The sequence below is a fragment of the Hemicordylus capensis genome, chromosome 1 (assembly GCF_027244095.1).
Source record: "Hemicordylus capensis ecotype Gifberg chromosome 1, rHemCap1.1.pri, whole genome shotgun sequence".
In the NCBI taxonomy this organism is placed as follows: domain Eukaryota; kingdom Metazoa; phylum Chordata; class Lepidosauria; order Squamata; family Cordylidae; genus Hemicordylus; species Hemicordylus capensis.
In genome coordinates, this window is record NC_069657.1 from 82,953,830 (window position 1) to 82,981,291 (window position 27,462).

The 27,462-nt window shown below is 46.3% G+C and overlaps 1 protein-coding gene and 1 long non-coding RNA gene across 3 annotated transcripts; one reads left to right on the top strand and one right to left on the bottom strand.

Annotated features, from left to right (window-relative positions):
• Positions 1–23,435, bottom strand: SLC39A13 (solute carrier family 39 member 13). 2 transcript variants are annotated; one of them, XM_053260815.1, is made up of 10 exons: positions 23,325–23,435; positions 13,763–14,065; positions 11,855–11,968; positions 8,218–8,339; positions 7,601–7,753; positions 6,170–6,259; positions 5,738–5,788; positions 4,768–4,900; positions 3,939–4,038; positions 1–1,987 (listed from the first exon to the last, which is right to left on the bottom strand). In XM_053260815.1, the coding sequence occupies exons 2-10, from the start codon at positions 14,031–14,033 to the stop codon at positions 1,912–1,914; spliced, it is 1,110 nt and encodes a 369-aa protein (XP_053116790.1). In that variant the 5' UTR covers positions 14,034–14,065; positions 23,325–23,435; the 3' UTR covers positions 1–1,911. The 2 variants fall into 2 exon arrangements, with proteins under 2 accessions (XP_053116790.1, XP_053116698.1); XM_053260723.1 differs by having other exon boundaries at positions 23,244–23,417.
• Positions 23,436–23,549: 114 nt separating this feature from the next.
• On the top strand, positions 23,550–27,402 carry LOC128339926 (uncharacterized). Its single transcript, XR_008313334.1, has 3 exons — positions 23,550–23,749; positions 26,480–26,513; positions 27,265–27,402. It is a non-coding gene; the product is annotated as an uncharacterized LOC128339926 (long non-coding RNA).
• The last annotated feature ends 60 nt before the right edge of the window (positions 27,403–27,462 follow it).

A 27,462-nucleotide genomic window follows, 5' to 3' on the forward strand; every position in this document is an offset into this window, starting at 1 on the left:
TGGATTTCAACTATAGGATTGCTTTATTTTCTTGTTCTGTATCCTGTGGTATGTATTCAGTAGGTAGAGAACTCCTTAAAATTCCAGAGAGAGGTTTTAAAAAATAAATACTTTTTTCTCAAGTGAAATAATTATTCTATTCATTTTATAAAGTTGCACTGAAAGCAAAGGTGTAATAATATTCTGCATAAAATATATCTAAACTGATTCAAAGTGTTTGAACTGGTTACCAAACTACTTTTTAAAGTCTTCGTCTGAACCAGAACTGAGCCAGGAAATTAAAAAAACACTGATGAGCAGAACAGAACCCATTTTTCAAAATAGTTTCACTCTGTGCACCTGAGCAACATTTCCTTGAGTCCAAGTGAGGCTTCAGTGTCCTTGCATAGCTCTTGACCCATCCTGAGGACCAGCAGAAGCAGGATAAAAGATGAAATAAGCAAATTTCACACAGTTTGTATAGGTTGCCAAACGCAATCCCTTAGCACAAGATTGGATTTTCTTTTTTTAGTAGCACAGAATATACATAGCCCTGATCATAATAAAGAGGCCATATCTCCTCCTCCTATCCCAACAAGCACCTACAATTTCCCCAGACCCTTTTCCTGCTTTTCTTCCTCAAAGGTCCGAGCAAGCCCCTGAGCATGCCCTGCTTCTTGTGCAGCCTTGGTGTGCTCAGTTCTGTCCCCTCTACCTCCATGTTTCCTCTTAGCCACCCTTTAGCAAGTCACATCTCCCTCCTCAAATAGGCTGCCAAGTGAGCCCATGGAAATGTGGCACAGGAACTGTGGCACAACCACAGTGACTGAACCTGCTATTCAAGCACCTTATGATCTGAAAGAAGAAGCTCTTCCCAGTTTAAGATGTGCAGCTATAAACAGGGACAGAGAATTATGGCTGCATCAGCTTCCAATGTGAATCCCAGGGCGACCCTTCCATAAGGCAGGTGATAGCCTCAGCCGGAGAGATGGGTATAGTGGGAGTAAGTGCTGGGTCCTACCACCACAGGCTGCTGCCCTTCCTTGCCCTCTAGGGCATGCGGTTCCTTTCTCCCTCTTTACCCAGCTGGGGTGCACCTCTTCTCCACTTGCTTGACTTGGGCTAGCAATACCCCTGCCACAAATGCCTGGCTAGCTGGCATACGACTACCACCTCAGCAGCATGGCCCGAGGATGCTAAGCAGATTGGGACGGGGGGGGGGGGCTAAGCAGATTGGGACGGGGGTGTCGTAATGTCCTTTGCCTCAGGCAGCAATATGTCTTGGGACAGCCCCTGGGGAATCCTGATTTCAACATCACCCTTACACCAAAATGAACCCGAAGAAGACCTTGCTCAGTTCAGCAGCACCTTCAGTTACTAGGAGGAGGAAGAGGAAGAGGATCAGGCAGGAGCAGACTCTGTCCCCTTTGTACAGTAAAGCTGTATGAAATAAGCTGGTCTTTGGCTGATATTTAGAGCACCTTTTTCCAGGTCTTGGAGCCCAGGAGAGAAGAGAATTCTTTCACCTTTACCTAGGTGCCAAGATCTGGCCTTTTATTCCACTCTGGAGTTTTGCTCAAGCAAGTCTAAGCAGCAGCACTATCCAGTCTCTCAAAAGCAGTTCCTCTTTCCACCGCTGCTTTTTTCCTAAAATATATATATACTTAATGTTTTGCTTTGCCTTTTTCTTTTTCTTTTTAAAGAAACCACTCTCTTTCCTCGACATTTTGGAAACGCGTGATGTTTTAGAAACAAGACATGGAGTCCACTATTCCCAACACATCTTGCTTCCCTCATTGGTCTCGCATAGCAGCAGCTGGCTCCACAGGTACGGAGTGAAGAAAAATCCAATGGTGTCCCTTATTGCTTGGTAACCGTTCAGAAGGAAGGCAGCTTTGGGAAGCAGCAAAAGGCAGCCTGACTGAGCAGGAGTCACTCTGTCGTGAAGGAGAGAAGCACCATGACGACGATGCCAGTGCACAGGAGGAGGACTTGTTGCACCGAGTTCCTGGACAAGGGGAAGATGAAGATCAGGCACCCTGTTTGTTGATCTGTGCACTTTTACCCCACCTTTGCACCAAAAAGACCTTCAGGGCAGCAAGCCTGGACCATGCATCTCTGATGAAGTCCACAAAAGCTTATGCCATAATTAATCTGTCAACTGTTAAGGGGCTGCAAGACGTGTGTGTGTGTGTGTGTGTGTGTGTGTGTGTGTGTGTGTGTGTGTGTGTGAGTGAGAGAGAGAGAGAGAGAGAGAGAGAGAGAGAGAGAGAGAGAGAGAGAGAGAGAGACTGACTTAACACAGCCTTCTGGAGTTCAAAAATAGGGATTTCCTTCCGTTACACAAACATGAGGATTGAAAAGTCAACCCAGAAGTACAGACCGGACACAGGAATGATTTCCTTCCTGGGCAAGTAGTCTAGAGCAAGGTTTCTCAACATGTGGGTCCTCAGATGTTATTGGACTTCAACTCCCATAATCCCCAGCCCCAGTGGTCTTTGGTTGGGAATTATGGGAGTTGAAGTCCAATTATATCTGGGGACCCACATGTTGAGAATCCCTGGTCTAGAGCAAAGCTGCACAACTTCAGCCTTCCAGCTGTTATTGGCCTACAACTCCCATCATCCCTGACTGTTGGCCACTGTGGCTGAGGAGAATGGAAGTTGTGGTCCAACAGTTGGAGGGCTGAAGTTGTGCAGTCCTAGTTTGGAGGATTGTAATGGCGCAGCGGGGAAATGACTTGACTTAGCAAGCCAGAGGTTGCCCTTTTTGAATCCCTGCTGGTATGTTTTCCAGACTATGGGGAACATCTATACTGGGCAGCAGCAAAGGTGCTGAAAGGCATCATACTGCATGGGAGGAGGAGGGTAAACCCCTCCTGCATTCTACCAAAGACAACCACAGGGCTCTTTGGTCGCCAGGAATCGACACCAACCCGACAGCACACTTGACCTTTATTTTACTAATACGCCAGGCTGGAATTTGCAGGACCCAGCTCGTTGCTGCCTCTGGCAAGCAGCCTCTTCCCTTCCCTTTCCCGAGAGGAGGCCTGCATGGCAGCCAACAGAAGAGGGAACCTGACAAAGGCCTCAGTCAAAGGCTGGGGCTGCCTAACCAGGAATGCCAACTATGGATGTAAGTTTGATTGGATTAAGGACTTTAGAACAGCAAGATTGCAGGTTGATACACCCTGAAGGCGGTTGCTTCGTTCCTTTGGATATTGTGCTGCTTTTTCTGAACAGGGTTGGTTTGTTTCCCACTAGACTAGTTGAGAGAGTAAGGAAGGCTAGAGATCAGGCTGAATGTTCTGAGTGTGCTCAATCACCACTTTGCTTGAGGGAAATCCTATACTGATCTATCTACTTGTGCAAGCTTTGGGTTGCACAAGTGGATCACATTTACAGCAGCAAAAGCTCAATGCTGTGTCTCTAAACCTTTGTGTTACAAATCTGTATCACTTAAGTGGCATATTAATCCACTAATTAAATCCTGAGCACAATGCCCATACAATGAGGATTCTTCCTCAGGTACATGGCTCTCTCTCCCCCTCTCCCTCCATTCCCCACTCCCTCCCCCTCCCCTCTTTTAAAAGGCCTTCTATATTTTGCAGAAAAATTGCCCCTGTTAAGTTAATCAGGAGCACAAAGACTGACACAGAAGAATGCAGTGAGACAAAAAAGCAAGGAAAAAGAATTAACGTTCTTTGTTGTTTGACTAATTAATAAGCCAAACTATCTTAAGTCTTCTGCAGTTTTCTCAAGTTTCTCACCTTTCCTTATTCTGTGCATTTTAAAAGCTATTCTTTAATAAGCTGAAGAGCATGCATCTGACGAAATGAACTGTGACCCACGAAAGCTTGTGTCACAATATATTTGTTAGCCTTGGCAGTGCCACAGGGCACTTTGTTTTTTCAACTTCTTAAATTTTTCCTCACGACCAGCCATGATGGAGACACTTACCAGGGATTCTTCTCTTCCAGGAGATCAGGCACGACATTGACCAAGGCGATGTACAAAAATCCCCCAGAAGTAAATGGGAGAATCCAAGCTATGGTTTCCCCTGCATGGACAGTGAGAAGTACAGTAGTGACCAAGAGGTAAGTGGCAGAACAGAAGTGACTGGGCAAATTAAGTCACAAAGGGGATTAATATCAGGCCTCGCACCAGCTGCCTCTGCATTAGGCACATACATAGGAACCCAGGAAACTGTCTTATACCGAGTGAGACCATTGGTCCATCTAGCTCAGTATTGTCTACACCAGGGATTCTCAGTGTTGGGTCCCCAGATGTTATTGGACTTCAACTCCCATAATCCCCAACCAAAGCCCACTGGGGCTGGAGATTATGGGAGCTGAGTCCAAAAAAATCTGGGGACCCAACATTGAGAATCCCTGGTTCCCAACCAGGGTTCCTCCAGATGTTGCTGAACTACAACTCCTAGCATCCTCAGCCATAATAAATTGAATCTAGGGATGCTGGAAGTTGTAGTTCAGCAACATCTGGAGGAACCTTGGTTGGGAACCACTGATCTACACTGACTGGCAGCAACTCTCCAAGGTTTCAGGCAGGAGTTTCTCTCACCTGCCTTGAGATGCCGGGGAGTGAACCAGGGTCCCTCTGCATGCATGCAAGCATATGCTCTACCACTGAGCAATGGCCCCACCCCCTAAGAGTAATATATTACAGCAGACAGTCCTCACATGTAATCACCCATCCAAATGCAAACCAAGCAGCAGAGGAGACCATTCATGCCCGCTACCGCAAGACCAGCTCATTCTAAGACTCTTACCTGACCCTTTAGGTGACTGAGCACAAATTGCAAAGCAAGCTCCTAGAATCCCTCCTAGGGCTGTGGAGAGCTGCAATTTGGCTGCGCTCCAGCGATCAAACCCAGCACGCAGGAGGATGGCAAAGTCTCCCATCTATGGAAACACACAATGGGAACCAAAGAGAGAGTTCAGCAGTACTTCATCAAAGTAGAAAGTAGTCCCAAAGCAAGGGACTCCTAGATCTTTTCCCATTGTGCCATCTCTATGACTCCTTCCTGAATAGCGAACTAATTCTAACATTCCTGGCCTCAGAGTTAACATAAGGATGGGTCAGGACAAGGAGCACAGCAAGTAAACTCCTACATTCCAGCCTCATAGAAGGAAGCAGCTCTTCCAAGCTGATGATTGGCGAGAAGGGATTCTCTTCCAGGATTTGATGTGACAGTGAAGACAGAGATGTCTCAGCAACACCATGCTGACCATACAAATGGCATCCGTACATACACGGAGGCCATGTGCATGCCAGCGTCATGTCTGGGCTGTTGAGGAAAACACTGCCACAGCGGGAAGCTGAATGGAGCAGCAGGGAAGCAGGGAAGGACCTGCTATACTCACTTTTAAGGGTCCTGCTCGCCGCCCCCAACCCCAGCGCTGCACTTGAACTGCCAAACTGGTTTGGTGGCAGCACAAACCAGTTCAGCTTCGAACTGGGGCATGAACCTCAGTTCATGCGTATCTCTCATTGTAGTCTGCTTGCCTCTGCTTTACTTCTGTATTTGCAGATAATAAAAATATTACTAAAAGTCTCCAGTATTTTCTCATCCACAGGGGGAATCATCCCTCAAACAGCGCTACCTCTCAAACTTCTCACTACTTGGGAAAACAGGTAGAAGGCAATAAATACAGGTACCCCTTCAGACAAACAAGAGCTCCCAAAAGGATAAAATGTCCATGCAATTTCCCAGTAAACATAATAAAGGCCCTGCTCACCTCATGGGGTATTTCATGCAGAAGGATCGCCATGGTGGTCAGGAGCCCAACCTGTAGCCAGTGACAGAAACTGGTTAAGACAGACTGGATGGTTCCACAGGACTTCAAGTGCAGCACAGAAAGGTTTGCATTGGAGTAAAAGAGATTGTGAACTTTTCTGCACAATTATCAGTGTGGTTTCAGCTTTCAGAGCAGTTGCAATAACTGGAACCCCACAGACAATAGAAAAAGCTTCAGTGGCTCAGGGGCTTTTAGCAGCAGATCACAGGACATGGCTCCCAATGCACCATATCGGATGGTTAGACTGAAGTGGTTAGAAAAATCTGATCACTGAGAGTAGAACAGAATTGCTCCTATTCACTTTTAACACCAGCTTCTTGCATCTGAATGTCATGGAAGACCCAAGACAAGCCCTCTAAAAAGGAGCCTTACCTTTCTGCTGACCAGGAAGCTGGCTGCCACCGCCAAGCCATGTGTAAAGTTGTCTATCGTGTTGGCCAAAAGATTGAGGTATCCACTGATCTAGAGCAAAGAGCAAAAGAAAAATCAAGGAACCCACAGAAGACCACAGACAGGGTACTGTCACAACATTTACAAAGAGTGCTTTTTAAAAAAAAAAAATGTCAAGGAAGTTTATGTTGTAAACTGCCCAGAGATGTACATTTTGGCCAGTATAAAAATATGTTAAACAAACAAACAAACAAACAAACAAACAGTTAGACTTATGAATATGATTAATGATGAAGACAGCATCATTGACTTAAAGGAGAGTCCCCAGGAATTTGCTTTAAAAGTCTAATGACTCAGTGAATGGGGTTACCAAGTTTCTACAAGCAGATTCTGAAGAGTGGGCATTACCAGACACCAGAAAGACAGATTGAACCTGTGCTCACCCTTTCGTGGGTGCAGTTTAACTCTCCTCTCCTGACCCGGAAAACAGTTGCTGCATTTTTAAGAGTGTTGCACTTGTATTCATTTCACAGATAGGGAGGAGTTGGTTTTTTAACAACTGAAACCATTGAGGCTGTTGTCACGAGCAGGTAAGAGCGGGCTAAGGCAGCCAAGGCACCGCTCTTGGCTGCTCACGAGAAACAGCAGGAGGCAAGCCGCCATCGCTGCCACAGCGGGGCTCTCTTAACCTCATTTTTTGATTTGGTTGTCTGCCAGCCCCGGCTGCTTGCAGGGTCCAAGGCCAGCATCAAGAGAATCCCCACAATGCACCACTCATTTCCACAGTGCATGAGGGGAGTTTCGGGGGTGGGGCGCCACTTCCCATCCCCCGACCCCCTGCGTTGCCAGCAGCTACAGGCCATCGTGTGGTTGGGCGGATCTCTTCTCAGGAAGAGAAGAAGGATTGTCTGCGGGAGGGAAGTGCTAGCAGCCTCCCTCCCTGCTTCCCCTCGAGCCCTTTCTCACCGATTGTGAGAAAGGGCTCATCATCTAAGAAAATGGCCAGAATTCAGGCATAGGCTGTCTGCTTGAAAGATCCTGAAAGGGTGGGGACAAGCTAGTAGGATATCAAGGTGGAGCTGGGGCCAGAACATATGATTTGCATTCACAACGTCCCAGGTTCAATCCTGGATGAAAGGCCTTTGCTGTGGACATCGGAAGGCTGCTGCCAGTTAGGGAAGACTAGGCGGACCTGGTTCAATAGTCTGACTCAGCGTACGGCAGCATCCTAGGAACTGTAACAGTAAAGTACTTGTCTTCCACCTGACCTAAGAGCTGGAAGTGGCTATCCTTTTGGACACTGCTTTCTTCCCTCTCAGGAAGACCTGGAGCCTCCTTTCAAGTGACATTCACTTTCTTCTCCATTATGAAGCCAGCCTATGTACTCCCACAGTCTGTCAGCAAGTCATTTACCTTTATTTTCTGGGCTGGTAGTGAAGATGAGCGAGAAGAACCGTTACACTGAGCTGTACCCAACTTCGTTCTTTGCACTGGATTGGCTGCCTCCCGTACAGAGAAGCTGCTCCCATTTGGAATCTTTTTAGCAGCTGCTTTGGAATCATGGACCTAAAACACAAAGAACTGGCTGTTATTTTTCCATGATCAACCAACAGTAGCCTGGAAACCTTTCTCAGTCCCTTCATACTGTCCAACCCAGCTTCAGGGAGGGGGCTATAGCTCAGAGGTAGAACACCTGCTTTATATGCAGAAGATTAACCACCCTGAGCCATTTTTGGAAGGGTGGTATAGAAAACAAACAAACAAAGATCCCAGGTTCAATCTCTTGCATCTCCAAGTAGAGATCCTGGAGATCTGCTGCCCATCAAGTGTAGACAATACTGAGCTAGATGGACTAATGGTCTGGCTTGGTAGAAGGCAGCTTCCTATGTTTGTGCCTTTCCTTTGGATTCTCTAAGAAACCCATTGGGAGGGACGGGAAGTTAGGTTCCAGGCAACCGTTGCAAGACAAAATGGCAGCAGCCCGTGCCATGTCCAAACTGGGCCCCTGTGCCTTTTCATCATCCACTCACCAAGTTGGAACATTCTTGCATTTCACTGTCTGGGAACAGCTTCTGCAGACTCAGGAAGGTCAGCAAGCCAATTATCACCCAGAGCCCCAGAAGCTTCTGTTGCTGGAAGCTCTGTCCTTCTCCTGGAGGAAAGGTGGGGGGAGGAGGTAAAGCATACAATTCCTGTTATATCCCTGAAAGTCATGAGCCCCTGGGGCTGTTTCCTCCCACCCTATGACACATCAAACATAAGCAGATCCTGCAGAGAACCCCTCACTGTGACACTGGCACAAAAAGCAAAATGGGCTCCAGACATGTAAACTTCAGGCCCACCACATCCCAAAAATTAAGAGTGCAGCCAAGTCTATCTGCTGGTGTAAAGTAAGAGTCCAACAGCTCATCATGCATCTTTGATTTTTAAAAAAGCTATGCGGAAGCAAGAGTGTGGTGGCAGTGGCAGTAGTTGTCATCTAAGGTACCTCATTATTATTATTATTATTATTATTATTATTAATTCAGCTTTTCCCAGGTGTCTTAGCACTACAGTGGGTGACTGGCATGTTGACCCAGAGCACTCCTCACCCACAATGTCACATTCAGGCAGAGGAAGGAGGGATGGTCTCCATCTTAATTGTTGCTAGTCCACAGACTAGCTGGTTTAGGAAAGGAATAAGGGCTACTGTCATGACTAACCCCGTACCACCACAATAGGAAATACTTACAGTACAGAATACTGGACTAGTCCCAGCAAGGCATATATTCTTAAGCAAGAGTGCACAGTCAGAACCAGGCTTTTCGGGGATGGAGGCTAAAGAACTGAGTCAGATAGCAGTGACAAGAGTTGATGTTCTAAACTGTCTGGAAAAATGGAAGACTAGCAAATCGCCAGGGCCAGACAGCATCCATCCAGGAGTCTTCAAAGAACTCAAATGTGAAACTGCCGACCTCCTTGAAAAAAATATATAACTTATCCCTACAATCATGCTCTGTACCAGAGGACTGGAAGTAGCAAATATAACACCGATTTTCAAAAAGGGATCCAGGGGCGATCCAGGAAGTTATAGGCCGGTCAGCTTAATGTCCATTCCAAGCAAATTGATGGAAAGCATCCTCAAGGATAAAATTGTAAAGCACACAGAAGAACAGGCCCTGCTGGGAGTGAACCAGCACGGCTTCTGCAAAGGGAAATCTTGCCCCTCAAACCTTTTGGAATTCTTTGAGAGTGTCAACAAGTGTGTGGAAAAGGTGCAGAAGAGGGCAACCAGGATGATCAGGGGCCTAGAGCACCTTCCTTGTGAGGCAAGACTACAGCATGTGGAGCTTTTTAGTTTAGAAAAAAGACAACTGTAGACAACATGATAGAGGTCTACAAAATCATGCATGGTATAGAGAAAGTGGATAGAGAGAAATCCACACACACACCCCTCACATAGCACTAGAACCAAGGGTCATCCCATGAAACTGATGGCCAGAAATTTAGGACCAACAAACGGAAGTACTTTTTCACACAATGCATAATCAACTTGTGGAATTCTCTGCCACAAGATGTGGTGACAGCCAACAGCCTGGATGGCTTTAAGAAGAGTTTGGATAATTTCATGGAGGAGAGGTCTATCAATAGCTACTAGTTGGAGGGCTATAGGCCACCTCAAGCCTCAAAGGCAGGATGCCTCCGAGTACCAGTTGCAGGGGAGTAACAGCAGGAGAGAGGGCATGCCCTCAACTCCTGCCTGTGGCTTCCAGTGACATCTGGTGGGCCACTGTGCGAAACAGGATGCTGGACTAGATGGGCCTTGGGCATGATCCAGCAGAGCTGTTCTTATGTAATGACTTCACTTAACAATTAAGGTTAACTTCTCTGTATAAAAGATCCAAAGTATGCACTCTTGCTTTGTAAATGTGAAACACAGCAGGAGGCCATGAGATTCAAGTTTTTAAAAAATATATTTTCTAAACTACCAAAGTACTTTTTAAAAAAAACAAAAAGTACCAAAGTACTTTTTTTTTTTTTTTTTAAGGAAGAGACTGAAGCCAACCCACCCATGCCTTGGAGACTAACTGATACAGTGTAACTGGAGCTTTCACAGGCAACACAGACTGAAAAATGAGAACACCAAGCTACCTTCTGTAGTGGAAGAACCACTTGGAACTTTTATCCCTTAGGTTTGATCACAACAGATTATAAAGAAAGGTTGAGTGGAGTATAATACACATGTCTAGAAACTTGTCGCTGGCCTGAAAGTTGATCATCTAAAAACCTCAGCCTGCCTTTACAAAAAAACGAAAACAAAAACCTGCTCTCCTTGTAGCGGAAACAGGAGCTGCATCGTGGAAATAGACGCTGAATCTGTAGCACAGACTGACGAACCAGAGAGCTGGCTTCCATTAATCACAGGGAGGGGCTTCTGAGCTTTGAATAGCTTTCTTTCCTAATTATTCTCTGTCTCCCTGACCGCACTCCTTATCCAACTCCACCCTCTTCTTGTCCTGGACTTCCTCGCCCACCTGGACCCCTGCCAATCCAGTTCTTGTGTCAAAATGTTGATTTAGACACCCAAATTTTAGAAGACGACAAACCCATTGACTTGGCATGCTTTAGTCTATATGCAAAATGGGAATTTCTTGGATACAGAGAAATATACAGCTCTGGCTACAACCATACATGTTTATCACTGCAATTTCCAAAGCTAGCCTGTCTAAACTGCATGTACAGGCATGAAGACCTGCCACTTGGAAAGGTAATTCATCCTTCTGCCACACCCTGGCAATTTCTTAGCCCAAGGACACAAAATGTTGCTTCTAATTAGGGTTACAGTCAGCTTCACAACCTAGTTCAAACTGCCTGCAGGTAAGCAAAAAGGAGAGGCATGCAAGAGGCAGGACAATCCTGTGATCCAAGGAGAAAGGCTAACAAGGAAAATGAAGACACAGTCCAAGAGTCATCCCAGGTGACATTTTCAGAACAGAAAACATGCCTGCAATTCTTGGTGTCAAGGCAGACAAGGCCAGGTGCTGCTCCTACGGGCTGTTCTGCAGCACTGCAGACTCAGAGAAGCTCTTCCCTTTATTAATTAGGCAGCAAATTATAGGGCTTTGTGGCACAGTATCTCTCCTCTCCCAAGGTTGCTGACGTGCAGAGGGGCGATTACTTGCGATTCAGGAATAAAGACCACTGTGCTAATTTTCTCCCTAGTTTTCTCTGTTGCTTCTGCAGATAATATCAAGCACAGCCAGCTTGTTTCCTCCTTTCAGAACATAAAAGGCAGGCCAGTCCATCTTCCAGCCTAATTTAGGAAGGAGACTGATCATTCTAAAAAGTTATTTCAGCACAAAGTAGAGGACAAATAATTTCCAGCATCCAGCAAGGGTGGCAAGAAGGGTAAGCACCTCTTCAGACGTCGGTCCCCCCATATTTCTGTCTGAGAAATCTAATATGTGGGACACAGCTCAACCCCCCAGAAATGCCCCTTCTGTGCCCACCTCCATTTTTTTCCTGGTGCCACCACTGGCACCCAGGGGGCCCCTACTAAGAAGGCAACAAGAGATCTCAAGGGGAACTCCCCATCATCAGTGCAGATGCATGGAAACAGACAAAGCAGGCCACAGCAGTCAGTGCCCTGAGCTCATTTCGGAGCATTTGTACAGTTCCAGGTGTTACCTTCAGTGGCACTGCAAGTGTAGGCCCAGGCTTCGGGGAGTAGGTGGAGAAACACATTTCCCAGGAGCCCACCAATTGCAAAACTCAGCAGCTGCTTCATTCGATGGGATCCCTCTGAAAGACAAAAGTTAGTCAATCATTGCAAGGTTTGGTCTCATCCTGCTAGCTACTCATGAGAAAAAGAGAGCCAGCATGGTGCAGTGGTTAGAGTGCTGGACTAGGACCGGGGAGACTCGAGTTCAAATCCCCATTCAGCCATGAGACTTGCTGGGTGACTCTGGGCCAGTCTCTTCTCTCTCAGCCTAACCTACTTTACAGGGTTGTTGTGAGGAGAAACTCGAGTATGTAGTATACTGCTCTGGGCTCCTTGGAGGAAGAGCAGGATATAAATGTAAATAAATAATAATAATAAAACCTAAAGGGACATCCATATGGTACCTTCGTAGGCACACAGTCTGCTGCTACAGCACATGACGCGGAGTGCAGAAGACACCCCAAGAAAAAGCAGAGACTGGGAAGCCAACTGCACTAATGACTAAGCGGCCCCTGCCATGGGGGGGGGCGGCACTTGGCAACTGCACCCCTGGGAACAGGAAATGCTGGGTGTTGGAAGGCAAGTGGTTACATGCTGGTATAGTCCCTTGAGAATAAATCAGGGCTGTGTGCATTCCACGGTTCCAAGCAAGTATTGCACAAACACACAAACTGGTACAAGAGTCAGTAGCCTCCTTTCATTCTCTCTCTTTTTTAAAGCAAGTGTCTCTAGCCCTTATGGATGCAAAGATAGCTTTGACAGAATATGGGTAGACTGGTGACAACTCAAAGGCTCTGTGTTTGTGTTTGTGTGCATGTGGGTGGCAGGATTCCTGTAGGATCTCCAATTGTCAGCAAGCTGTTCTGACCACAAAACCGTTCTGTTTAAATCTTTGCCATAGCTAATGGAAGTAAATGACACAACATACTAAGGTATGTGCACATTTGCTTAATGTATGCAGAACTCCACTTCTTTCCACACAGTGTGGTGTGAAATTTAGGTTTACAAGGGAGTGAAGGTCCTCTTTTAGGATAACCAGCGAATGGAATACTGTTTGTACCTCCTCAAGGTAGTTTGTTTATTTATTTGTTCATTCGATTTTTATACCGCCCTTCCAAAGTGGCTTAGGATAATTAATCATTATCATTCATTCATTCATTCAATGTATATACTGCCTGATTCCAAAGGCTCTAGGCCAGGGATTCTCAACGTGTGGGTCCCCAGATGTTACTGGACTTCAACTCCCATAATCCCCAACCCCAGTGGCCTTTGGTTGGGAATTATGGGAGTTGAAGTCCAATTACATCTGGGGACCCACACGTTGAGAATCCCTGCTCTAGGTGGTTTACTGGAAAAAAATTAGTGATGGTCTTGCCTACTTTTGCTTCATAAGAGGAACATAGGAAGCTGCCTTATACTGAGTCTGACCATAGGTCCATCTAGCTCAGTATTGTCTACACAGACTGGCAGCAGCTTCTCCAAGGTTGCAGTCAGGAATCTCTCTCAGCCCTATCTTGGAGAAGCCAGGGAGGGAACTTGGAACCTTCTGCTCTTCCCAGAGCGGCTCCATCCCCTGAGGGGAATAACTTACGAGTGCTCACATGTGGTTTCCCATTCAAATGCAACCAGGGCAGACCCTGCTTAGCTAGGGGGACAAGTCATGCTTGCGACCACAAGACCAGCAGTCCTCATGTAATGACTGAACAGAGGGGACTGTGTCTGCATTTCAGTAGGCAGCCTGTCTTGGTCACAAGTAGGAATCCAGCTCCTGCATGAAAAAAGTACGTGCTATCCCCAGCAATCACCAACTGAGAAATTCAGCGGGGAAAGGAAGTCAGGTTCATCAAGGAGCCTATATCAAAGAGTTGACCCACCTTCTGAATTCAGAGCTGCTCCCGTCTCAAGCGGAATTATCAGCAGGGGAAGAACCCCGCTCAGCCCAACCACAACCGAACCAATCAGAGAACAAACCCAGGCATCCAGGCATTCCTCGCTGAATATGGACCCCCAGGACTTTGCCTCTTTTTCACACAGAGGGCTAGCCCCACTGGCAGCTTGGGCCAGTGGAAGATCGTGGGCCTGGCAGGCAACAGCGAGCAACAAGAAGGAGAGGGGTCCATGAGGAAGCAGCCTTTCCCCCATCATCACTGCACAGTCTCAGCCTGGCTGGCTAATCCCTGGAAGGGAGAGAGAAAAGATGAGCAGTTGACATCGGGACTCTTGGATGCTCCCACCCTACACAATGAAGATCATTTATATCTCAGAGCACTCCCCCCCCCCCCGCCCCTGCTCCCATTCAGCCTTCCTAATTTTTACTTCAGGATGGGAGTAAGGATTTGATTCTTCTTTTAAAAAGAGACAGTGTGGTGTAGTAGTTAGAGTGCCGGACTAGGACCGGGGAGACCCGCGTTCAAATCCCCATTCAGCCATGATACTAGCTGGGTGACTCTGGGCCAGTCACTTCTCTCTCAGCCTAACCTACGGTACTTCACAGGGTTGTTGTGAAAGAGAAACTCAAGTATGTAGTGCACCGCTCTGGGTTCCTTGGAGGAAGAACGGGATATAAATGTAAAAATAAAATTAAAAAATAAAAAAAACCCAAAGAAATGGGGGGGGGGATGAAAAGTGCCTCTACTTCCACTCATTCTTATACTGACTTATTGAAAGGGCGAGGGGGACCATATATACCCCTTTTTGGGTGGTCCAAGGCCAATACTCTCCACTACACCACTACACCAGCTTCAGCGATTCAGGAGGAGTTTGTAAATAATATTTGCCTGGGGGACATAAGAATCTCCTCCAGGCAGGGAAACCTTTTGTAATTTGGAAGAGAGTTACAGTATCTTTCTTTTGCCATTTTAAAATTTTATTGATTTTTACAATATCTTAACAATCAGGTTACACTTAATTAAGTAAATGTTGACTTCCCGCTTATACATATAAGCCATTACTATAATATTACAAAACATATATACTCCGCCTTACAATTCGATTTTACCCTACCCCAACCTGCTGTGATACTAAATTTCAAACCCTGCTGAAAGGTCCATGTTAGAAAAATAGTTCTTTAAGTAAAGTAAGAAAGCTTCCCAATCTTCTTTAAAACATTTTCACAGTATCTTTCTTTCAAGCCGTTACACTGATGATTAACATGTCCCAGGTACACATGGGCAAGCAAGCAAATGAAATGCTTGTGGACTAGTAACTTGTACTCTTGCTTGCAAGGCTGATTTAGGAATCACAGAGCTATGGCACTCTCCCTAGGAGACAGATTGCCAGAGACAGCCTTCTCTTTTGTAAGGAGGCTGCAGTTTTCACCAGAAATACACCCCCCCACCCAACCCAGAAGGTGGCCACAGCAAATGAGGGTGGGGTGAGAACCACAGCTAGCCTTCACAACAAGGTAAGCATTTGGAGAGCATGGCAACAACTTCCACGCCAAAGCAATTGCCATGCAAGGCAGAGTCTCAGTGGCAGAAGCTGAGCCTACCGCATGCATAACTCTAAGAAGTCATTTCCTAATAGGGCAGGGCACAAATGGTTTAATGAGGACGCATGTTCTATGAATGCAGCAGCTGGACATGTAACTGACAACAATAAAAGTTGTCATCACAAGCATTTCACCCTTGATGCAGTGACATTTCTGGCCAAGCACAAACAATCCTCAAGTGGCTGTGTGACTGCAAGGACCCCTTATGAAAAGCTCACAAAATTGAGAGCTCTGCTGCAAACCAGAACTCTCGCCCAAGTTGCACTGCCCCAACTCAGCAAGAAATATTAGAATCCCAAAGAGAAATGCATGAGCAAGACTCTTTTGAATCTTAGAAACAGAAACAGGGGCCCCTTATCAGTGCCAGCTAATTGGGGTGGGGGGAACCTATGGCATCAGTGACAAACAATGAAACCCAGGATATCTGTGGCACCAAAACCCTGCCTACATCCCCCGTTGGATAATATAAGCAACCCTAGGGAACAAGAGGTTGCTGGTTTGAATCCCCGCTGGTATGTTTCCCAGGCTATGGGAAACACCTATATAGGGCAGCAGAGATATAGGAAGACACTGCTGAAAGGCATCATCTCGTAATGCGCGGGATGATAGCAATGGTAAACCCCTCCTGCATTCTACCAAAGAAAACCACGTGGCTCTGTGGTTGCCAGGAGTCGACACTGACTCGACGGCACAATGTTACTTTAAGCCCTTCTAGGTTGAGTCTGCATGGGACTTTCTGAGTGCCTTCAGCTAACAGGAGTCCTGCCTAATATACAACACCTGAAGTTCAGCCCACAGGGATCTCCTGCCCATTGCACAACATAGGTTCGTCTGCAGATGCCACCAGCATCCCTGGTGGCCACACAGGGACAGGCCTTCTCTGCTGCTGCCCTGAAACTCTGGAATGTGCTCCCTGCTGAAATAAGAGCCTCCCCAGCTCTGACAACTTTTTAAAAAGTCTCTAAAGACTTCTAAAAGTCTCTTGGGTGTCATTTCACCCAAGCTTTTTAACTGGACTGTGGTTTTAAATTGTGTTTGTTTTAAGGTTTTCATTTTCAATCTGTTTATTTTGTAAACTGCCCAGAGATGGAAGTTTGGGGCAGTCTACAGATTAAACAAACAAATAAATATGTGCAAAACCATCTACATAAAAGCCAAGCCAGTGTGAGCAACACTCTCTGCAGCACTGAAGGATGCAGAATTTCCCCACAACTCATCAGATCCTTTGACACCCCACCACCACCACATGGACTCCCCTACTCTGTGGTTCAGCAGTGGAATGAAACATGGAACTACCGCTTTTAGCTATATGACTAATAGTCTTTGACAGACTTCTCCTCCAGGAAGATGGTTGTTAAAAAGGATTTGACAAGCTGATGGTGGATGGGTTGCTATCAAGGGCTGTCTCCCTTCACAGCTAAAAATGGAACTTGCACATTCCCAGGCGGCACACTCCCTGATTGCCAGGTGCCAGGGACAAACCCCAGAGGGTTGCTGTCATGTCTATGTTTCTCAGAACCATCTGACCAGCCACTTTTGCAGACAGAAAGTGGGATTAGGTGGACTTTTCATCTAATAGCAACATCGGAAGCTGCCTTATGCTGAGTCAGACCATTGGTCCATCTGGCTCACTACTGTCTACAGACTCTACACTGACTGGCAGTGGCTCTCCAAGGTATCAGGTAGGAGCCTTTCCCAGCCTCATATGGAGATCCCAGGATATGAACCTAGGATCTCCTGATGCAAAGCAGATGCTCTATCACTGAGTGACAACCCTGCCACTTTTGGAGATGACTATAGGTCCGAAAAAGTTAGCAAACAATGCTTATGTTCTTAATCTACAAGCACGGGGAATTCCAATGCTGACAGACTCCTAGATATTTGCTGGGTGCCTGTTAAGAACCTAGGAGCATAGCATGTACATTTCAGTGATTGGCACAGTGCTATCTTTTTGTTGAAGTAAGACTCCCCCTGCCCTCACCCGCAAGGGTTCTTTTCACCAAGTAGTCACAATGTTGTGTGTTTACATAGCATAGATTACACCTCCCTCAGATACGCTGCCAAAACCAAGTGATCCCTGCACCAGCCACCATGGACAGAACTGCATTCTGCTTGGATCGCCACCATCATGTTGGACATTTCTATGCCCCGGCAAGCAGTTGCTAGGAGTGTGGAGCAGAGGCAGCCAGTAGTTCTATATGTCAGGACTGGGCCTGGAAATGTTCATTGCAGAGGAGTCATTTCCAGTGGCATCCCCACAGGACCATCAGACCTCAGTTACACACATATAGCTCAGGGCCAGTTTACATATGTATGTTCATCCATTAATCATGACCGCATCAAGTGATGCCTTGTCCGTGCATGTATGAATAACGGATAAGACACCATGGGCAGAACTACCATATCGCCTTGCAACAACTCAAACCCAATGCTTTTAAATGCAGAAAGCTCAGCTATTGAACTATGAGTCACCAAATGTTGAATCAAGTTATGTATACATGCATATGTGTGTTAACCAGCCCTAGAAATCCCCTGAATAAGCTCAGAAATCTGAGTTTGCAGCAACCCAATAAAGCAATTTTAAATGCCAAAAAAAGACCTAGGCTTGTGACCCTTTCTTAATTCCCAGGGACTATGTTGGAGGTCATGACTTCAGGACTGGGAAAACCTGACTCAGGGTGTATTCCCAACTGGAGCACTAGAGACAGAAGTGTCAGAGCAAAGCGGAGGCTGTTTGCTGGAGAACAGCTGTATTCCCGGGAGACATCTTATCCTAACTGCAAAGAGCTCCTGCAGTACAGCCAGGGGTGGGGGAGGTGGGGGGTGGAGGATACAGCTAAGATTTTCCCTAGAAGGAGAAGGAAAACAGGACAACAGGAAAGATATAGGGACTTTTCAGCTGTTGCTGGTGATGTTAGATAACTTAATACCACCACAGTCTGCGGGTCTCTCTAGTTGAAAGATCTAATCCCATTCCAGTCTCTTGCAATTTCGGCAGTGAACACTGCTTGAAATGTAAACTTGCACAGAGTCCAAAAGAGAAGGCAGGGAGAAATAGATCAGAATGTTTACACGGGACATTTCTGAAACTGCTACACAGTATTTCCATTCTGTTCTAGAAGTGGCTTTTCTCCAAGGCACCTGGAAAGACTAACTCCGCTCTTCAACCAGTCAGTTTTATGCAGCACAGTCAGCGTCATCTGCTTCTGCCATCAACTCGACAGCCAGCAGCTTTACCCTTTCTGGCCACACTGCTTCAGCATTTTTTCCAGACTCCTGTGTTACCACTGTGCCACTCTTTAAACAAAAATAAAAAAAAATTATAGGCATATTTCCCTGGAAGCCCATGGCTCGTCTCTAATTATGCAAGTGGCCACAGACAAAATGTAATCTTATCCCCCCGCAACGGAAATGGAAATAGCAACGAGCAAACTCTCTTCCAGAGCTATTTCATGAGCCCAGCAGTAAGTGCCTGGATTCCTATTGGAAATCCTGACCTTCTGCCAACAGCTACAAGGCTTCACAGCTCCCAGTCACAGTAGCTGTATCACTGTGAAATTTGCAGCATCTCTCCTGGGGATTTTCCACTCCCAGGATCTCTCCCAAAGGAATGCCCCATCCAGAACCTCCTCCATCACAAAGGCAAGCTCTCTGACCAAAGCACATGCCCATCTATATTATAGGAAATATGATTATCACGATTTGATACTACTTTTAACTTTGTAATGTGTCATCCCAAGTGAAAATGGGATGAAAGCGTTTGAGTTCAAGACTACTCAAGAAGACCATGCATGAGCTGGGCTAACCCAATACTCTGTCAAGAAAGCAACATCAGATGTCAACATCACTGCATCCTCAACTAGCATTTTTGTAACTAGATGCACAAGACACCATAGGTAGCAGCTTTGTATTCTATGCTTTTTAAAACAAAATAAAAAAATCTGCAGCCAGGCAATCCAAAATCTACATGAGGAATTATCTTGTTTTATTGTATGTATGTATGTATTAGTATGTATGTATGTATTAGTATGTATGTATGCATGCATGCTGTGTGTGTTTATATACTGCCTGATGTGTGTATCTCTAGGCATTGAACACAATTTTTGTATAATATATTCCATAATTGTTATTTTGCACCATATGTTCTGGTTTTGCTTGTCAAGGGCAGGAGCAAACTCCTAAAACAACCCCCCTACCCCATAACCACTGATCAATATTTCATTATTCAGCCCCAGCATCCCAGGGTGGCCAACTAAGTGCCTCTGGGAAACCCACAAACAGGACATGAAGATAATAGTCCTCTCCTGTTGTTTGCTTGCTACTAGCACCTGGTATTCAGATACACTGCTTCTGAACATGGAGGTTCAATGCTCCTGTTCAACCTCTACATAAATGACATGGTGGGCCACCTAAACCACCCAAACCTCCACCCCCCGAAGCTGGCAGAGAAACAGATCTTCATCTTGCTCTATGCTGGCGACACAACAATCCTCTCAAGGACCCCTATAGGACTTAAAAGAGCACTGAGGGCCCTCTTCCAACACTGCAAGGAAGACCAAATGGAAATCAATTACCACAAAAACCAAAACTGTGGTCTTCACTAAGAGATCTAGGTCACACTCCTGGCGTATAAATAGGAATGACATCGACCAGGTCTCATCATGCTTCAAATACCTGGGGGTGGTTTTCCACGCTTCTGGGACTAGGAAGACCTGGCGGCCATGTTGCCCAAAACACCCAGAGAAGCGCCATTGCCATGCCATTCTAAAATTCTTCTGATCAAAAAGGGGCCAATACATACCCATAGCCCTTAAGCTACTTGAAGCTAAGTCAATGGCACAACTTCTATACAGCGTCCAGCTTGGCCTCTTTTGCAGGTTTGCCCCTCTAGAGCTCATCCAATCTAAGTCCCCTATTATGTCTCAAATGCCGCTCTATGACTGGAGGCCAAAGTCTGGCTGTCCATACTCAACTACTGCCTGAGACTACCCCTCCTCCCAATGGGCCTAGCCCCCTCAACATTGCTGGACAGCTATCCTTACTTGGATTGTCCCCTCTCCACCTTTCCTTGGGTTTTAGTGGGCCAAAACACTGATCAAAGAGTGCATAATAGACGCAGAATGCCAAACCAACTTAGACAGGTCCCTGAACTCTCCTCTTTCAGAAAGTCTAAGGTACATAACAACAGCTGCTGTATACCTTACACCAGTGGTTCCCAACCTGGGTTCCACCAGATGTTGCTGAACTACAGCTCCCAGTACCCCCAGCTACAATAGGGGGTGCTGGGAGTTGTGGTTCTGCAACATCTGGAGGAACCCAGGTTGGGAACCACTGCCTTACATAGCTAGAAATACCTAACCACAGAAGGGCCTTTACCCTGGCTCACTGTGAAAACCCTTCACACAGCTGTTCTTGAAGGAAGATCCCTTTCCCAGAATGTCTGTGCCCCTGCAACTCGGGACAAGTTGAGCTTGCCTTCCTTCTCTGCCTGTTCTATGCAGATGTACCAAACACCCTTATTCTCCCACTACTAGACAGGTCATCAGGACACTCAGGCCAATATTACATCGCCCTATTACTCTCAGACTGTAATCCATCTATCACATACCATGCAGAATTTGCTGGGCTCTGATTGCAAGCAAGAACTAACTTCTTCGGTCATTCAGCCCTACCGCTTTTAAAGTCTCAGTTAATCTTTTAATATTTCATAGACATTGTCTTACAGATTTTAGCTCTGCAGCAATTTATGGCTCATAGCATCTAACTTTCAACAGTGTCTCATAGATTTTAGCCCTACCGTGACTCCATGGTCACATGTTACTGTTTTAGCAATTTCACAGCTCCTTTTATCACTTTTTACAGACATTCATAGTTTTTAACCTTATAGTAATTTCACAGTAACCTTATGGTCTTCATGCTAACAGGCATAGACTCTATCACTTCTATCTGCTGTTAATCGCTTCTAATACCACCTGTTACATGCTCCTTTTACCTTGTGATGTTCTGAGACCGAAATAAAGATTGATTGATTGACTGCCTGACTGAAAGTGGCTATTAGCCATTGATTAATCTATCATTACACTGTCTAACCCTATATTAAAACCCTGTAAGGTAGTGGTTGTGACCACTGTGGCAGTGAAGTTCATGAAGTATGTGTGTGTGAAGAGCTTTTTTCTGTCCGTCCAGTCTTTTCAATCAATCAATCAATCGATCGATCGATCGATTGATCAGTCTTTTGCCAATCAATTTTATTTTATTGTCTGAGTTATTGTCTGAGAAGTTCCAGAGTTATGAGAGAGGGAGAAAGGGTTCTCTCTATCCATGTTATCCACACCATTCACAACTGCTTAAGTCTCAATCTTCCTAAAAAGAAACAGGTATGAAATTAACACACCACCACATGCCATGATGAAGCTACACTTTTCAGAAATACAGTAAGGCAAGCAACAGGTGAATTTGCTTCTGGTTGAAAGAGGACTGAATTATCTACCAGTCACTATGTAAAATGAGATATTTGTGCTGCCCGCATGTCAGTATGAGGCGACTACCTAAGGGATATGGATAATCACAGACCTTTCAGCATTGTGTGTCCTTCATTAACCTCAAGGCAGATTTTCCATTATACTTCTCCTTTTGAAAAATCTTACCAAACAATTTCTCTGCTGAAACTTCACAGCAAAGCATCCTATACCATTCACATTTTTTCCTTCTTGGCTTCCATGCTTGCTGTTACTATATTTTAGAAGGATTCAAGTCAACATAAGGTATATGATTTTTATACCTTAGCTAATTAGGCTTATTGTTGGACCAATTCTGCCTAGCCCATTATCCTACCATTGGCAAAAGCTCAACTTTGAATGGCCAATACTCACCAAACACATAGCACGTGAAGTCCGCTTTAAATTTATTCTTATAACAGTTTCCTCCATATGACAAGCCATTAATTTGCCTTTAATATATTCTCTTCACAAAATATGTTTAAACTGCCAGCTAGGGTTGGCTAAAAGAAGCTACTACACTGATGTAAAAATAAGACTACAAATGTTAAGGGGCACACTGTGGCAATGTCTAGGCTTGCAATCTTACACACACTTATATGAGCTGTTAAAATAAACTTTCAAGTAAACATGCATAGGAGTGGGCTGTACATTAGTTTATTTCTTCCAGTTCCTATTGATTTAAATCCTATCTACTAGCAATTTCATCCACCCAAAGGTAAGGGGGTAGGTGATTATTCAGGCTAGAGAAGTGAAAAGTGATTGGATACAAGGCTGATTTAGACATTTTCCCACACTGATCTAATGTGTAATAGTAACTTTATGAGGGCATACACAGACCAAAGTGTCTGGAGACCAGTAGCCATTCCCCTTCCCGAGAAGAGAACACTAGAACGTTGATCTGACTAGCCGCCTGCGGAAAGCATGTATCGCTAATTTCAACAAGCCACAAGCAGTCTACGGAACTCACGGTCACTATATCAGAAGCCCAATACATTTAGAAAAGAAGAGGAGGCGCGGACTACCGACAGAAATAATGGAGCTAAATGCAACAACTGCAAACGATTAAAGGTGGAACAAAGTGACATGCGCCCCAAGCAACAAGAACCCCATCTGCGGCATGACTAGAAAGTTCAGCCCTAAATGCCGGGATGAAGTGTTGGTGCTGCTGTTGCCCAAGCACTGACTGAGTACTGATTGCACCTCCCTCTGCACTCCCCTCTGCCGCTCAAATCCCGGCCGTGCTTTGCCCCCCGGCAGCCCTCGGTCCCGGCTCGAGGAAGTGAGGTTCCCGCATCCCCAAGCTAGAAGGCAGGCTGCTTTCCACCCAGGGAAGACCCCAACCCCGACCGGGGGCTCGTTCATTACCGTGTGACACCGGGGAGCTCCGGGCTGCCCCTGCCATCCAGCTGCGTCTGCACTCGGGTCTCCCCCCGCCCCTTCCATCACCTCAGCTCCGCCTCCCAAACTCAGCCACGTCGGTTCCCTCCTTCTCGGATCAAAAAGCTTCACTGTGACGACCACATTAGCCCAGGCACTACTTCCGATAGCTCTACTATGGGGAACTGATATTCAAGCACACTTAGCGACACTAAGGGAACAAGAGAGAATGGCGCACATTTCCGGCCACAGTGTCACGGGGGACCGGAAAACGGTCTAACACTGCCGTACAGATTGTAGCGCGCAAGAGCATCGGAGCTCTTTGTACTTTTTTTTATTTCGCGTAGTGAATCCTACTACTTTTTGTTTATTTTGAGAAGTTCGGCTCCAAACTGTGGAAGGTCTTCAGCAACATTCTCGTGGTAGCCTCGCTCGTGTCTTCCCGCAGCGGGCCTCATTCTTTGCATCGCACCGCTGAATGTGGGCAACCAGAGGTGCTCTTACACCTTGACTTCAGGGCTGAAGTCCAGGGCCTCCATACCCCCTGGGGGCCCCCAAACGGGCGTAGCAAGATTGGAGTGGGCCCAGAGGCAAGATTTTTAAATGGGTTCCCCCCTCACTGAAGTAAAATTTATATATGTGCCACAATAGAACATAATCCTAATTTTTTTTTTAAGGTTTTGTAAATTGTGGACAATGCAAGTCATTTAATAGTACTAGAGAAAGACATGCTGTTCTGGTAGCTCCAGGTCATAACACTCACATCAGTTTTGGAGGATGAATACAACTGAAGGAAGCCGGGGCGGCTGGGGGAGTCAGTCATGTGACTTGCCTCGGGGGGGGGGGGGCCCAAGGCAGTGGTGGGCCCCCAGACAACTGTCTCCCCTTGCCCTATTATAGTTATGCCCTTGCCCCCAAATCCTCTTTAGTCTGTCTGGGTGGTGTGGTTTGTGTCCTCACGAACCTGTGTGTTAAAAATGATGCTTAACTTGCAGCATGAGGGTCCTCCAAAGGCCTTTAGGTCCAGGCTCCAAATTTACGTAGATGCACCTCTGCAGGCAGCAGATGCTGCTGGCTGCTCACCCTCCCGTTTCCTCTTGTCAGTGGAGGTGACAGGGAGGACGGGCTGGGGCCCCAACAGCCCAGAGAGGGTGAGCAGAAGCAGTGGCTGCTTGCCCAAGCGGGAGAGATTGGCAGCGGACGGGAGCGCAGCTGCAGGGCTTTCACACGCATGCTCTCTTGGTGGTCCCACAAATAGCTTCTTTGACCCACGACACGGTCTAGAGCAGGGAGACAACTCCAGTATCTCCCTCTCACACAATCCCTGTGGCTGTGGGTGATGGGAGTTGGAGTCCCAACAGCAGCTGGCGCAGGGGTGTAGCAAGGTTGGAGTGGGCCCAGAGACAAGATTTTAAAATGCCCCCCACTCACTGAAGCTCAGCTCATGAAGTAAAAAAATCTTAAATGAGGCTGTTTTGTAAACTGTGGATGATGCAAGTCATGTAATGGTACTAGAGAAAGACATGCTGTTCTGGTAGCTCCAGGTCTTAACACTCACATCAATTTCGGAGGATGAAGACAACTGAAGGAAGCCCAGGTGGGTGCGGGGCTGGGGGAGTCAGTTGTGTGACTTGCCTCTGGGGGGCCTCTCAAGGCAGGGGGCCCCCAGACAACTGTCTCCCCTTGCCCTATTATAGTTACGCCCCTGAGCTGGTGTGCCCCATGTTGTTGGCCACCCTGCCCTGCATTGCACCGCCACCTAAAGGGAGCTGGCAGGTGAGCGGAGACAGTGGTGACTCCTTGGAGCCGCTCTGCCGCTTGCTGCTCCCTTGAGCAGCAGAGTGATGAAAGGAGAAGCAGCCGTGCTAGAAGCCAACGGTGAGGGCGACCCCCCCCCCACCAGCAGCGTCGTGAGTCTGTCGGCCTGCAGTACTCATGGAGCTATCACACACAGGGGTTAGTCTGGCGGGTGGGCATGGAGCCCAAATCCTCCGGACCCACCTGCAGCGATGCTGGTTCTGCGTTGCTGCCACTGCCTCTCTCTAGGCCCCATGGCAGTCGGATCTCACTCGGGCCTCGTACGCCATGCTGTGCTGTCCCAAGGGAGAGGGTGAGCGAACAGAGGCCGTGAGTGGCAGCTACTTCTGCCGCTTGCTCACTGGAGTGGGTGACAGAGCAGCAGAGGCAGCTGCAAGGAGTTCTTGCCGCTTCTATTCCCTTTCTTTGGGTGGAAGATGGGATTGGACTGGCCTCACTGCCCAGAGGTGAGTGGAGGGGCTTGCTTGCCCAGACCCTCTTGGCAGAGGCAGAGCTGCTGGATACTCTCCCCACTGCCATCCAAAGAGAGCGAGTAGGCAAGTGAGTAGAGGTGGCCCTCCTTTGAGCTGCCACTCATCCGAAATACAGTGGGAGGTGTTGCTGATGCCACTGCAGGCAACAGCAAGCAAGTGAAAAAAGCCCACCCCCGAGAAGAGACCTCCGGCAGGAGAAGTCCTTCAAGCCACTGTAGCAGTGCTCCACAGGCAGCTGCTGTTGCTCCATAATGGTGGTGATTGCCACCAGGCCATCCTGAGGCAAAAGTACCAGTCTCCAATGCTAGCCTGTTGGCCTTCTTGAGATTTATTTTATTTTATTTTTACATTTTTATCCCACTCTTCTTCCAAGAAGCCCAGAGCAGTGTACATGCTTATGTTTATCCTCACAACCACCCTGTGAGGGCTGAGAGATAAGTGACTGACCCAGGGTCACCCAATGAGTTTCATTCAATGAGCAGCACTTTATATATACATTTGATGCAGCAGTCAACAAGCTAAACATGTAATAACATTTCCCTTGGATTTTTATTTGCCACTCTTCAAAGAAATGTGGGAGAGTTTTGTATCATGTTTCTAAGATCTGACATCTTTATTCCTGGTAGAGGAACAGCTGTGCGAGATGCAAAAAGTTTATAGGTGCAGCTTTCCCCATCACTGCAGTTACATACTGGGAAATGTTGCTTGCATCTCTTAAGTTCTTCCATGAACTGGTTGTTGTTGTTGTTGTTGTTGTTGTTTTTTAATTGCAGCATTAAAAAAACTATTGGAATCTAATATCTGAGTTGTCCTTTTGTTTCCCACACATGCCTGTCTCTCTCCATCTTCAGGGGATATGCAAACCTCCTTAAGATTGAAGAATGAAGCTCTGTCTAGAAGGCAATTTCAGTCCTGTCTATTTTTGTATTCCAGTGAAAGGGATGCAGAGAGGTGACTCAAGGGACAGGTATCAGCTTGTGGGGGATTTTACTCTGCATTCATTTTGATATTGTACCTCTCCTGTTAATCATGTCAGACCTCAGTCTCCTGTTTGGACCACATGTGATCAGCACAGTTCCTGTGTGGTTTGTGGGTGTCAGGCATACGGAATCAGTTGAATTATCTGAAGTAGATTTAAAGACTTTTATTTGCAGGCTAAGTTCCTTACTGAGCCATTTTTAATGTGCATTTGATTTGTCTTTGGTCATTCACTTGCCCTGCATGGGTCCAGTATTCCAGGCACGGATAATATATGAGAATTTGGACAAATCAGGCAGTAATGATATATGGGAGCTTGGATGAATTTTCTGTTGACTGTGTTTAATGTAGCCAGTGGAAAGGTGTTTGGACAAAATCCCCAAAATCGGACACTGCTACTGTTGCTATTGTTAAGGCTTGTTGGTTCAGAAGAAGTTGGCAGCAGAGGCTTTTTCTTATGCTTTTCATAATTAATGTTTAGCCCTTGTAATCACTGTGCAAAGTAATTTAGAACCAAAATGGCAAGCACCTGCCAACAGTTGTCACACTAGTTGCTTTTCCCCCTTAATTTTTATTTTGTCTTGCACAACTGTGCAAATTCAGTCATAATATCACCTGTAACTAAAAATAAAATACCAACAAAAAAGGAGAGCTGCATAATTCTCACCAGAGACATGATTTTATTTTAGTAACCTGTTTGTTTGTTTGTTCTGTTTCTGTGTCACTTTTCTACATCAAAGGGTCCCTCAAGTGATGGGATGGCCAGTGTAAAATACAACAGAAGCTTGAAATCTTGGGCAGGGCTTCTCTATAAGCGACCTGTTTTCACCTGTGATCCTATGCATATGTAGGAGTCAGCCCCATTGAACGCAGGGGGACATCCTTCTGAGTAAGTATGCATAGGACCCATTATAAGATTGAATGTTAAGAAATATATG

What these genes read in the sequence shown, in the direction of transcription:
- SLC39A13 (XM_053260815.1), bottom strand. Translation starts at nt 14,033, where the DNA reads ATGATGGGGGAAAGGCTGCTTCCTCATGGACCCCTCTCCTTCTTGTTG. An exon ending in TACCAGCCCAGAAAATAAAG is followed by an intron (nt 6,260 to 7,600) that starts GTAAATGACTTG and finishes TCTTTGCTCTAG; the next exon opens with ATCAGTGGATACCTCAATCT. An exon ending in CTGGAAGAGAAGAATCCCTG is followed by an intron (nt 1,988 to 3,938) that starts GTAAGTGTCTCC and finishes CCCCTTGTCCAG; the next exon opens with GAACTCGGTGCAACAAGTCC.